General features: G+C 35.4%; 1 protein-coding gene across 4 annotated transcripts in view; it reads left to right on the top strand.

Moving 5' to 3' along the window:
• The window catches only part of AQR (aquarius intron-binding spliceosomal factor), a 111798-nt gene that overhangs the window by 78843 nt on the left and 18557 nt on the right, over positions 1-14398 (top strand). For all 4 annotated transcript variants that reach the window (XM_082384935.1, XM_082384936.1, XM_082384934.1 and 1 more), the window contains 5 exons: positions 2816-2887; positions 4259-4446; positions 5148-5319; positions 7264-7434; positions 10270-10355. In XM_082384935.1, coding sequence (XP_082241061.1) covers positions 2816-2887; positions 4259-4446; positions 5148-5319; positions 7264-7434; positions 10270-10355 — 689 coding nt within the window. The remainder of the gene's footprint in view (positions 1-2815; positions 2888-4258; positions 4447-5147; positions 5320-7263; positions 7435-10269; positions 10356-14398) is intronic.

Here is a 14398-nt window from a genome sequence, read left to right as displayed (position 1 = left end):
GAATTTGCAGACACTTTGTGACTTTGCTATTGATACTGACTAAACTCTGATTTTAATGCACATCATTTAACTTCCCTGCAACTGTTTTATCTGTCATTACTTATAGTGTTTGTGTACTGGTTTGAATTTAAAGTTAGCAAAGCATTTGTTGTTGATGAAAATAACTGACAATTTTTAAATGTTATGAGCTCACTGGAAGATAAATGCTAAATAAATTCAAGGTGATAGAATTATTGTTATCTTGGATGAAAGTTTCCTCATTTGCAAGGTAGGACAAATATGATAATTTATTAAAAGGTAGTGTGAACTTACCTAATGGTGTGAATTTACCTTTTGTAAATTAGTGAGAATTTTTCACCTAAATATTTTTTTCTTGGGGCTGACACATAAAATATACTTTGGATTGATATTAAATTATATCAGTTTAATAATACAGGGAAATGATGCAGTCTAAATAGAGCATTTTATGCTTTCATGCAGCTGTTCACATGCATATTCTACAAAACATTACTTGTAGCTTATCACATTTTCACTGATCATTTTCTTACATTGTGCTATATACATCTAAAGGTAGTTAACATGAGTGCTGATAGTATCCCTTACATCTTTTATATTTTTAATTTTGAAATTTTATTTTTTCAAACTAACACATGCATCTGATGTAAGAGCTTAAAAACTTTGTAGCTCTACTTAATGTTAAAAAAAGGCAGTCCCCTACTCCCCTGTTGCTCTCTAATTAATCTTTCAACTCTTGTAGTATCTCCTTTGTCCTTTCATTGATATCAATAAAGAATGTTAAATTTCCATTAGGCATATGTTTTGATTCTGTGCTGTCCCCATGGAGACATGCAAGCACGTTTGTGTACTCTTTTCCTTCCTTAAAACACCCAGTATAGTTGTGTCATAATTTTGCTTTGTGATTAAAATCTCCTTTTTAATAGAATCTATAGATATATTTTTATAAGTTAAATCACATTAGATTTGCAGAATTATTTCTCAGGAAAGAGGCTCTTTAAGCTGTCGTCTTTGAGCTGCTCCCACTCTGTTTTCCATATTGTGTCTATCACCTTCAGAGTCCACGTGGGAACTTCTGAGAAAACATGGCTTTTTGAACCCCTCCTTCTCCTAGGTTCCCACCAGGATGACCTAATTAATCATTGTAATAGGGAAATTTAACATTAGATAGAGCTAGAGAAGACACCCATCCACATGCCTAAAACTTTCAGGTAGTTTCGATAGAAACAGTGCAGAACTGAACCTTAACTTTATCATGTACAGTGGAAATCCAGCTCAGCTACCAGTCTTGAACAAATATAAGCATATTTTGGTAAAATGAGTAGCACAGAAATTAGAGGATATATGAACAATTAGTTTAAAAGAGTTAATTAAGTATTAAGAGCAAATATGCTCCCCCTACCTTCCACTTCCTTGGAAAACAAAATAAGGGGAGAAGACTTTGAAAATAGAAAACAAAGGAACTCTAATTGTACTTAGTGAAAGTCTCAAAGAAAGTATTTTACCAATAAAACAAGGAATAGGATATTATACTATCATAAGTAACAATCAGAATTAGAAGTGGAAGGGAAAAGATAAAACCTGTTGAGAATAAATCTAGAAGAAAATTGGGCACATAGAAGAGGAGGTACATGAAAGAAAGAATGAAATTTCCTTAGGTTGGAGAAAGACTTGATTTTTCATTATTTTACAAATGTGCAGTGCCTAACATTCCTGGAAACTGGGCTAGAGGGAAGATTCAGGCATTAAACAAGTACATAAATATACAGACAGAATTATAAATTGTGATGTGCCGTGAGACAAAGGCACAGAGTACTGTGAAACCCGTTTTAGAGTGAGAGGTCAGAGAAGGCATGGATAAAGTGGGTTTTAAGCTGATACTTTAAAAATGAGAAAGAGCCAAGCAGACAAAAAGTCAAGAGAAAATAGCATGTTCAGAGGGCCTGAAGCATGAATGGTTTTACCATTTCTGAGAAAATGAAATAGGTCAATGTAGTTGAAGCTTAGTGAGTAAGGAGGAAGGTGACATGTAAAGTATGAGAGGAAGGCAGGGGCCAGATTGAATACAGGCCCTAGTTAACACATCTCTTACGGTCCACATTAAGGGTCCTTTTTTCCTAGGACAAGTGGAAACCAGTGAAGGGTTAGAAACCAGAAGGTGACGTGATGTGATGACTGTTATATGAGTGGTTTAGGGGAGGCAAGACAGGAAGGAGAGGGACTAGTAAAGAGATTGCTGGCAGTAGTCAGAGTAGCAGCTTGGATTAGAGTGGTGGTGGTAGTAGAAATGTAGAAAAACAAACAGATTCTAGAGGGAGTTTTGAAGGTAAAATTGACATGCTTTGGTGATGGATTGAATGCCGGGGGTGGGGAACAAAAGGAGATTGTTGAGTGCCAAGTAGGATTCATAAGGGAAAAAAATTACTGCAAAATACTACCTAGGATAAGAGTACCAGTGGAAATGACCTCATATATAATCATAGGTTGATTCTTGCTTATATAGAACTTCAAAACTGAACTGAAAATAACTAAATTGATCATCGCAATCCAAGAAATGATAAACAAGGCTTCCTTAATGTAGAGTTGTATGTTTAGGGCACTTCCTTAAAGTTAAAGACTTGAATTGGAGAAGCAATAGCATAATGGTAAAGAAGATCATGAACTTTCTGTTTGAATAATTTGTTGTTATTTTGATCTGAATTATTTGAGGGGTTTTGGGATGCTTATTACCGTCATGGTGGTAGCTGTTTGGCTTTCAAGCTCTCTTTTTGACAAGCTTTCTTTTTTCTCCCTTTCTCAGTATGACAACATTTTAATGGAAGAGGCTGCTCAGATTCTGGAGATAGAAACTTTTATACCTCTTCTTCTACAGGTAAGATACTGAGATTGAGACAAAGAAAGTAGAGTTTTGGGCTTCCCTGGTGGCGCAGTGGTTAAGAATCCGCCTGCCAATGCAGGGGACACGGGTTCGAGCCCTGGTCCGGGAAGATCCCACATGCCACGGAGCAACTAAGCCCGTGTGGCACAGCTACTGAAGCCCGTGCGCCTAGAGCCTGTGCTCTGCACCAAGAGAAGCCACCGCAATGAGAAGCCCGCACACCACAATGAAGAGTAGCCCCTGCTTGCTGCAACTGCAACTAGAGAAAGCCTGCATGCAGCAACGAAGACCCAACATAGCCAAAAATAAATTTATAAAAAAAAAAGTAGAGTTTTAAGAATTCTGGGGGGTAGCATCAGAAAACTACACAGTTTGGGGGTGCTAATTGCTATGATTATGTGTTCTCCTTAACTTCATTATGTTTGGTATTCTATTTTAAGCATGTAAACTTCCTTTAATCTATTCACTGGTTATTGAGTAGTTTGTATTGTTTGGGAGCACTATTTAAAAATTCATAGTTTATCTCTAAGTTTTGAAAAGACTTAGTAATTTTAATCAAGAAAATTACATTGTTAGGCAGTTTGGAGGGAAGATGAGCTCCTTTTTCATTTCTTTTATTTAGAGTTGTTTCTGGAATTGTTTTTGATCCCTGGGTACATTGCTTTTCTTTATTTTGTGCCTGAATTTTTTTAGATAAATGATGATGTTTAAGAACGTTTTCTTATTGTACAATAGTCTTTACTATGGAGCATAAAAAACAAAATGTGGAATTCCTAATTGAAGAATAGAGACTACTCTAATTTATAGATAAATTGGGTTCCAAAAGTTGTTTTATAAAGCCAAGTTATTTGGGACTTGTATTTTATCAGAATATGTTACAAGGAACAAGGAGACAGGTAGAGTAGGAAACTGAAGTATTAGTGTAGGAAATTAAAGAAGGTATAATTTCTACTGCTTTGGGGGGTTCGCAAACTGGCTCTTGGCGTAATTGTGATACAAGGTATTTACGTTGACATCTTTCCGTTTCCCTGCTTGGGCATCGGTTTCGTTCTGTGCACCCTTTGCCTAATTATGACCTAAGTCTCCCAGACCCTTTTGGGTTACCCTGCATATTAAAGTACGGTAATTCCATGCTTGCCCCTCAATCCCTCCATCCTCCCTCACACACTGTCAGCCAAGAGCAGTGGTACCCATACAAGTCGCTCTATAAGTTTGCCAGATTCTCTTCTGTGGAACTGGGGAAGAGCAGGAATTAATAAGCTGTTAAAGCCATCTTGTGAATAGCAAGAAGCTTGTGCAATAAATTGGAGATTAACAGGGTAATATATTAGAATATTTTGCCATTTCCTCACTTTTTATTTCTAGAATCCTCAGGATGGTTTTAGCCGACTGAAACGTTGGATTATGATTGGTGATCATCACCAGTTACCTCCAGTCATTAAGAACATGGCCTTTCAGAAGTATTCAAACATGGAGCAATCTCTCTTCACTCGCTTTGTCAGAGTTGGAGTTCCTACTGTGGACCTCGATGCCCAAGGGAGGGCCAGAGCAAGGTAAAGGAGACAGGGCAATGGGGGGCAGGGAGGGTGGATGTTAGGGATATTACTTCTATTTAAGGACATCATTTCGATGATCCAGGTATTCTATAACATCTTCTGTATAGACTCTTATCTGTTATCCAGAAACTTGGATACAAATCTACAAATTGGAAAGTACCTTTATTACCTTCAGCATGGGGTGTGAATTGACCAAATTATATCATTCATTTTATTTATTGAGATTAATTTAAGTGACTTATAAACTAAGAGCTTCTTTTCACTGTCACCTCCCTTTTCTTCATGCCCCCAAAAGATACACGATTAATATCATTTTGAAATCTAAAGCTAGAGGTGAACAAGAGGAGAACACACTAATTCTTACTTCATAAAATGTACAGGTCCCCTCTCATAGTTGCCTCAAAAATTTTTTCACTGTGCAGACTCTTCCCTGATTTTTTTATTTAAGGAATAAAGGTAGCATTTACCTCAGAGAACGTAATGGAGCTATCATTTCTTGAAATATCATCAGTCTTCTGATTTGGTTACTTACAGGGAGACAAAGGTTGCAAAAGTATTATTGCTAAAAAGAAGAGCACAACGTGGATAATATGAAAATTAACAGGAAGAGCCCATCCCTTAGAAACCCCCTTATATATATTAAAAGGGGATTTACAATGCTAATATTTCCTGTTTTGGGGGGGATTTGTCTTTGAAAGCTTGTGCAACCTCTACAACTGGCGATATAAGAATCTAGGAAACTTACCCCATGTGCAGCTCTTGCCGGAGTTTAGTACAGCAAATGCTGGCTTGCTTTATGACTTCCAGCTCATTAATGTTGAAGATTTTCAGGGAGTTGGAGAATCTGAGCCTAATCCTTACTTTTATCAGGTAAGAAAAAATAGGAAACTTTTAAGTTTATTTTGCATTTTCCTGGCTGAATTACTACCTAAATCAGTATTACTGAACCACTTGGACAAACCATTAAATAAAGCAAAGTTAGATCTCCACCTCACACACAACACACAAATTTCCATTTCAGATGGATTAAAGATATATACACCAAAGAAAAGAAACTTACATAAACATACTAAAAAAGAAGAAAATAATGATGAATATATAATTCTGGGGTAAGAAAGGTCTTTTTAAGCTCATTACCAAAATCAAAAATCATAAAGAAAAATATTGCTTGATTGAGAGCAAAATTTATTTTCAGCCTTTAAAAAACAACAGGTTGAAGTCTGGATGTGTATAGAACTCTTTAAAATCACTTATAAAAGAATCAACCCCCCAACAGAAAAATGAAATAAGGACTAGAATATGCAATTCACAAAAAAAAGATACAGATTTGTAGCAAGTATAAATCACTGGAATATATTTTCACCTCTGTTGGGTTAGGCTTGGGAAACTATATTCATGCAATGCTCGTAGGAAAGTAATTTGGTGAACATATTGTTAGTATGTATTAAAAGCAGTACTCTCACTTCTAGGAATTTATCCTTAAAAAAAACAGACAAATTTGCAAAGACTTATATGCTAAAATGTTCATCACATCTTTTTTGTATTGCAAATTATTTTTGAAAGGAGAAACAACCTAAATGTCTTATCAGTAGGGATTAATTACACTTTTACCTATTCCATATAATACTGAATAGCCACTAAGAGTAACATTATAACTTGGTTTACTGACAGGGAGAATTTCTATGCTATATTAATGAAAAAATCAGCTTGCAAAGTGTGTCTATAGTATCCCGTTTTGCTTTTTAAAAAGCAAAACATACGTATAGAAATATGTACAGATAATCTCTACAAAAAGATCTGGCAGCACATGCACCAAAAGATTTGTTCTTTTATCTATATTAGCTGATGCTTAGATAAATGTAGTTTGTTATCAATATAGAAAATGGAAAGATTTACACAGTCATGTGGCTCCTGTCTTCCAAAGAACGAGAAAATTTAGATGAAGAGTTAACTGAAGCTGTGTGTCACCAGAATACAAGTGATTTTTCTCAAGGTCTTCCTGTAGTTTTCCTGTTGCCTTTACATGAAATCCAGCTTCTTGTCTTTTTTGATTTTCTTGTTATGTTTATATTCTCATTTTACTTTCTTCTCTTATCTGTTACTTTCAATTTAGTCTCTGTTGAACTGGACTAAGCAGGCTTGTGTATGCTTTCTCACTCTCAAGTAGTGTATTTAAGTCTTGATTTTAAACTCCTTCCCATCCATCTTTACCTAGACCCTCTAAGGTCACAGCAGGCCAGAATGATCAATTTGAGGCCACATCCTCTTCCCATCTAAAGTGGTCTGGTAGAGGTGGCAACCATTAGTAAGAGAACAAACATAATACACACACAAAAAAACTAAGAAGTATGAAGGAAAAAGGAAAAACATTGTGTAAAAATTGAGAGCCAACTACGGTACTGCTGGATGTATATGTTAGACTGGATTTTCTACTGGCTTCTAAGATAGTTACCTTTCTTCTTTATGTTAATATTTCTTTCCCTAACTATAGTTGCAATATACTGTAACAGGATATTATTGATCTGTATTGTGACTGTTGTGGTCCCAGAAATACTAAGCCTCTTATTTTATGATTGTTCCATGTATTGCAAATATATTACAAATGTTAAAGGGAAGTAATTACCACATACTCTATTTTTATTTATCATTGTTAATTTAGGATAAGTTATTGCTCAGTTTTATGAGAGGTATTCACTTGTCCAAGATATTAACTGTTCACTTCTTGAGGTGTGATAAATGAACAAATTGTGCTAGTTAACTGTTTTTTCTATAAAGGGAAATAAATGCACAATCTGATTAATGTTTTCATTACAGAATCTTGGAGAGGCAGAATATGTAGTGGCACTTTTTATGTACATGTGCTTACTTGGTTACCCTGCTGACAAGATTAGCATTCTAACAACATATAATGGACAAAAACATCTTATTCGTGACATCATCAATAGACGATGCGGGAGCAATCCATTGATTGGAAGACCAAATAAGGTAATTTTACAAGTATAATACGTTCTCTTATTCATGTTGTTGGCAAGATGGAAAGATTTATATTTATTATGAGTTATTTATGTTGTTCTACCTTGTCTCTTTGCTATCTCCTTTTAAAATAGGTGAGAAAATGAAACAATAGGAACTCTATAAATTATTCTCTGGCAATTCTATCTGACAGTGTTATTGGTTTGCTGTGAACATCTGTCTCAACTATCACACTGAAGATTTTTGTTGACAGTAATCAGAAATAAATGTTTCTGAAACTTTTTGTTGGTAAAATGATGCCTAATGAAACTATTTATGTCCTTTATAGTAGAAATAGGAATTGTAGTATTTTTTTATTTTGTTTGTTTTACAAAGTTATAATTTGTACTGCTTCTTATTGTGTGTGTGTGTAGGGGGGTGTTTTTTCTTGGGGATAAAGGAAAATCATAAAGTACATTCAGACCTTAGGATTTTTTTTATACTTCTTTATGTGATATGATGGAATAATAGCAAATAAAAATGAAGATGCTTGATTTTGTCAATACAGGTTTGAAAAATTAGAAAGAATAACAAAACATAAATATAGTATTAGTAATGATGCAGTTAGGACTTTGGTTGTGAACATAGCTATATAAAAGCTCTTTTACCTTTTCTTGGAAATCATCCACAAGTAAGAGAAAAATGGGAGGAAGAAAAAACAAATTCCATTTTTAGTGAGAGGACATGTGACTAAGATCAAGAAGAAAAAATGGGAAGAGGATTTAGGGGACCAGTCTTGAAAGTGCCAGCAAAAACACACTTTCTGAAAGTGGTGGCATACTTTGAAGTATAAGAGCCACATCCCTATTATTCAACAATGGATATGGGTATTGGGGTGAGCAGAAGCCTTCCTGGTTCCAGACTGATTCAAAGAAGAGTACAGATGAGCTGTATCTGAAAAAAATACACCGTCTCTATAGTAACAGTGGAGAAGAGAACCATCTGTTGTTAAAATCACTGAGCCTTTAGAAGAAAGTTCTGCTCACCCTAACCTAACCTCTTGTGCATAGCTAATCTGAGAAACCCGCCTAATCAGTGGTAAAATAGAGGAGAAAAGGAAACTAGCACAAGCTCAATTTATAAATGAGGGAAAGAGCATCCGAACAAACTAATTGACAAGATAGCATACTCCAGAAAACATGTTGGCCCAGAACAGATGAAAATTTTGAATGCATATTTGGGTATGAATTTTAAAATACTTAATGAAGTACCCATTTCTGTGAGGGAAGGCTACAAAACAGAGAAATTGAAGAACCCAGGAAGAGATGAAATGTGAACTGGCAGAAAATAAAACAAAATCAAAGAAACGGAGACAAAATTAAAAGGAATGGGGAGGAACAGACACTGTAGAACACTCCATAAGGGGTATAGACAGTGAAAATGAGAAACTAATAACTTTGAAATATAGGAAGTTTAGAAATAGAAGAACCTCAGTGTCTGAGTCCTTTTATTTATGAGTAACAGAAAAACTTAAACAATAAGGAAAGTTACTCTCTCTCATAACAAGAAGATGAAAGTAGTGTGGCTCCAGGTTAGGTTACAGTGTGACTCAGTGATGTCATGAAAGACCAAGGTTCATTTCATCTTTCTGCTCTGCTGTCCTCAGTCTGTGAGCCCAGTTCTCAGACAAGCTCTCCACATGGTCAGGATGACAACAGAATTTCCAGGTATAATAGCCACACATAAGAGCAAAGGACTATATCCAGAATATTTGAACTCCTATAAAAGTCATTGTAAAATATAGACAACCCAATACAGAATTGGCAAATGAATTGGGCAGCATACAAATGGACAATAAGCACATGAAAAAATGCTTACCATCACTAGTTGTCAGGGAAAATGCAATTAAAACTACAGTGATGGACCACTACACATCCATTAGAATGGCTAAAGTTATAGAGATTGACAGTATGCCAAGTGTTGGCAAGGATGTGGAGCAACTAGAACTCTGGAACTGGAACAGTGCTGGTGAATGTGTGTACAGCAACTTTGGAAAACAGGTTGACAGTTTCTTAGAAACACCCACACAGTCCAACAATTTTACCCCCAGATATTTATCCAAGAGCAATAAAAACATATTTACACAAAAATATTTATACATGAATATTCATTGCAGCTTTATTCAAAATAGCCCTAAACTAGAAACAACCCAAATTCCGTGAACAAGGGAATGAATAAACAAATTGTAGTATATTCGTTCAGTGGAATACTATTCACCAGTAAAAAGGTATGAACTTCTAATTTATGATTCCATTTTTATGGAATTCTAGAACTGGCAACAAAATAATCTATAGTGACAGAAAGCTGATCAGTGGTTGCCTGGGGCTGGGGGATACAGATTTGATGACAAAAGGGACTGAGGTAATGGAAATTTTGATTGTGGTAGTGGTTATTTGGGAGTATATATTGTCAAAATTTATCAAATTGTACATTTAAAATGTTGCTGGGCGTCAGATTGGGATATCAGGTATATAATTAGCTGAACAACAGTCCCTGCTTTCATGGAGCTGAGTAGTCTAGTAGGGGGAAGATTGTTAATTCCACAAATATAATAGTTACTTAGGTATCTGCAGAGTTAAAGATGAGTGCTGTAAATGTGAATAACATAGGGACATAGCCTAATCTGGTTACCGTGGTTTATTTCATAGTGTTCATTAACTTGTTTTTTCAATTCCAAGTATATAGTCATGTTCTTTTGGGATTGATTATTTTAAGGGTAAGATTTTTATTTCTAGCACTTTATTTAAATGATCTCTCTAGAGTTTTTGCTTTTGAAAATATACCATATTCCGCCTTTTTTTGCCTCAGGTGACAACCGTTGACAGATTTCAAGGTCAACAGAATGATTATATTCTTCTTTCTCTAGTACGAACCAGGGCAGTGGGCCATCTGAGGTATGTAAGGAAACATTTTCATAATAGTGTTGAACTTTACTGTATGCTTTAATTTTGAGCTTCTGTGGCTAAGTAGTTTTAAATTTTATGTTGAAAGTGTAAATAATTGTTACGGCAACTTTTGGTGCTTTTTGTTGGACTGTAGCAGTATCATATTCTTTATATAGTTAGTTAATCATTGCCATTGCTTCTGAATTTTTTGAATCTTAAATGTTTTAGTAATTTTAACTTTTTTACTATTCAGGAACAGTCAGAGATAGCATTTAATCATTATATATATATATATATATATATGTATGTAATGTATCTCCTATGTCTGTTTGAAACTTAATGTCAGAAATTAAAGGAGGTAAAGTGGTAAAAAGTCTAAGAGTAAACTTTTCATTGCACAGGATTTCTCACTTTCCCCTACACAGTCTTTTAGCTTCAGTGTTAGGATAAAGGAACCATTTGTTCTCCCAGGATTAAGAATTGTCAAAACAAACAGTAATATATTTTTATCATTTATTGTGATATATTTATGTGCTGGAGATTTATGGGAATAATGTCTCCTTGTTAAAAAGCAGCCATTTAGTTTTATATAAACCTTCATCTCATATGACTTCTAGCAAAACTATAAGGAGAGTTCATTTTATTATTTTATTTGATGGATATAAAAAGAAAATTCTGCAAGCTCTCATAATGTTGTCATTAAGTCAAGATCTATTTGGTGCTTAACCCAGAGTGATCAGGTTCCATTAGACCGATAACTTTTATGTAAGAGTAAACAATGATGTAATGTTTCAAGAAACTGTTTCAATACTATAGCATTCTAAAATGCAGTGTGTTTTTACTTAAGTGTCAAACATGTTTTGGAGACTAACTTTTCTAAAAAGCGGTTCCATTTCCACGTTGAAATTTATAGCTGCTGCTGCATAGGGTATCATTATGATTTACATAATTAAAATCTCTTACCCAAACTCACAGTATGAATACGTGAATACTGCTTCCTCCCCTTCCCACCTTTTTTCTTACTCTGTAGTGCTTTTGTCTTTTTCACATTCCCATGACTTTATTTCTATGCTGTTTTTTACCTGACTTCTGGAAACTTAAAAAAAAATGAAGAGAAAGATGATGATAATAAAATGCTTATAAATGAAGGCTTAAAAAAGAACCTGATTTCATTGTTGTCTTACATATCTAAATTTTCTTTATCCAGATAAATTAGTCTTCCTTGTATTTGCCAACTTCCCTTTTGGAAGTCTAGCTTCTTCTTCAGGGGCTGCTGGTGATGGTGGTAGTGTTATTAAAGCATAGAGGGGAGAAAGTCAATTGACCTATGATTTACGATTCAACTATCCAGGTAGGTTAGGTATCTTAGCTAGAATTTTATCAAACTCCTCATAGAATTTTTTGGTTTGTAGATACAATATTTCATATCTTTCTTTTTCTAGGAAGTAGTAAAATATTTTGTTTTTCAAGTTTCAAGATACCAAGGAAACCTACTTTCTTCCATATTTCTCTTTTTAATAATAGCTTTATTGGGATATAATTCACATACCATACAATTCACCTATTTTAAGTGTACAGTTCAATGATTTTTAGTATATTCATAGTTATGCAGCTATCTTCACGATTTTAGAACATTTTTATCACCCCATCACGATTTTAGAACATTTTTATCACCCTATACCTGTCAGCATTTATTCCCCTCCCCTCTCCCCTAAGCCCTTGGCAACCACTATTCTACTATATGTCTATAGCTTTGCCTATTCTGGACACTTCATATAAATGAAATCACTTAGCATAATGTGTTCAAGATTCATCCATGTTGTAGCATGTGTCAGTACTTCATTACTTTTAATTGCTAAATAATATTTCATTATTTTCTGTGTGAATTTTTTACTTTTTATTTACCCATTCATCAGTTGGTGGACACTTGGGTTGTTTCTACTTTTTGGCTATTAGGACTAATGCTGTTGTGAACATTCATGCACAAGTTTTGTGTGGAAGTATGTTTTCCTTTCTCTTGGGTGTAGACCTTGGAGTGGAATTGCTGGGTCATATAGTAACTCTATGTTTAACCCTTTAAGAAACTGCTAAGCCGTTTTCCCAAGTGCCTGACTTTCTTCTTTTACCCACATCTTTTTTTTCATCCAGGATAGACTAATCAGGTGATTGTTTAGGAGCCAGGCTATTCAGCGTCCAGCGTCCGTTCCCGAGACCTGTTTTAGGACACTGTGGAGCTGTTTAGAAGCTAGAATAGTGAGACATTTCTGGTTCCTTTTCCAACATTCGTTGTTCTTGTCCCTACTGACTTGAATAGACCAGCTACAAATAGAAATGCTTGTGACTTGTTCAGAGCAAAGCAGTGGAACTGTAACTTTCCTGTGTTGTCTCCTTGTAGGGGCTCTATCAGAGTGACAGCTTGTTGTTTAACAGTGCTGTTTCTGTCCAGCCGTCTTCTGGGGACTATGAAAGAAGTTGGTAGTTCTCATTGCCCTGGTTTCAAGATACAGCTCCAAGGAACCCTGGCTTTTCATGCTGCCACCCTTTACTTTTTCTGCCTGGTAGTTTGTTATGTTTATAGTGTTTGGTCATTCATTTAACAGACGTTCCCAGATCCTCCTATTATTTGGCAATGCGATGGGTTCTTGATATATAGTCGTAAATCTAACATTCATTATCTCTGTCCCCATGGAGCTTAGAGTCCAGTGGAGGAGACATTAAACATGTCCTTGGAAAATACCTACATTTGATTCTGCAGAAGATTTTAGTCTAACTCTCCTCATGTACAGTGGAGATCGAGCTTAGTAGAGCCACTTAACTGGCCTACAGTACTAAGTACTAAGTACTAAGGACTGGAGGGAGAAGTTCCTCAGAGGAACAGGTTCATTGTCACTGCTCTGCCTAGAGATAGAGCCTTCTGGATGAGAAAGGGAGAACCGAATATCATAATACAGGGATTACCATGAAAACAACGGCTTAGGTCACCTCCTTCCACCATGCCCTCCCCACCTTTTTCCCTGACAACATTGTTTTAACAGTGTTTTTATTAAGTTTATAATACTTAGGTGAGAACTCATGCTAAGTATTTCCAGCATTGTACATCCAGTTACTAGTTTTGGAACCACCCACCTATAGCGTGACCCCTCGGGCTTCTAAGGGATGTGGAGGAAGTAAAAACAATTTGGCCTGCAGTGACCTAGAAGGTGACATTTCCTTCGTGAATCCAGGGTGTCACAAACGTAGAAATTCCTCAAAGCTACTGAAAATGGGTATGCTTTCTCCTCATACCTAAATGAACTTCTCTTAGTTTGGGTTGCTGGGAGGCGGGGATACCCCCTCAACGTAACTGCTATTATAGATGATGTTGCACAGTCCCTCCTGATAAGGGAGACTAGATCCTTATCAAGGCCACAAAACACAATAGAAAATGAGGCTGAATTAGAGGTATTCCCCAAATACCTTGCATTATGCAGAGACAAAGAAAAGCCATTTGATAAATATTCCAATTCCCGATTCTCTGTCTGGTTATTATATGATCTTTGTTACATTTGATCTCTGTAACACTCTTTAACGCTTTCTTTCAGGAGTTAGGGATGACTGTACCAGGTTTTATTATTATTCATGAAAGTCTTCTCTTTTGTAGAATACTCGCAAATTTAAATAGCCGTCTAAGAACATCTCAAGAAAACAAGCTGTCCTCTGTATTTGAAACCAAAACTATATTTTCTTACTAAAACACATTCTAACTAATAGTGAAGTGAAATTAAACTTACATAGCCACTCTTTTATAATTTTTTTTTTCTTTTTACATACAGCCACTCTTTTGTAATTTTTTTTTTCTTTTTTACATGGTCCTTGTTGGTTATCTGTTTTAAATATAGCAGTGTGTACATGTCAATCCCAAACTCCCAGTCTATCCTTCGCCACCCCACTTCCCCTCTGGTAACCATAAGTTCATTCTCTGTTTCTGTTTTGTAAATAAGTTCATTTGATTCAAGTAAATTCAGATAAAGTTTTAAGAACATATTCTTTCTGAAAGATAAAGAAAACTTCCA

Source organism: Balaenoptera borealis (assembly GCF_965194805.1).
Source record: "Balaenoptera borealis genome assembly, chromosome: 3".
Lineage (NCBI taxonomy): Eukaryota > Metazoa > Chordata > Mammalia > Artiodactyla > Balaenopteridae > Balaenoptera > Balaenoptera borealis.
The sequence above is the reverse complement of the archived record's forward strand: the minus strand, read 5'-3'. Positions and strand labels throughout refer to the sequence as shown.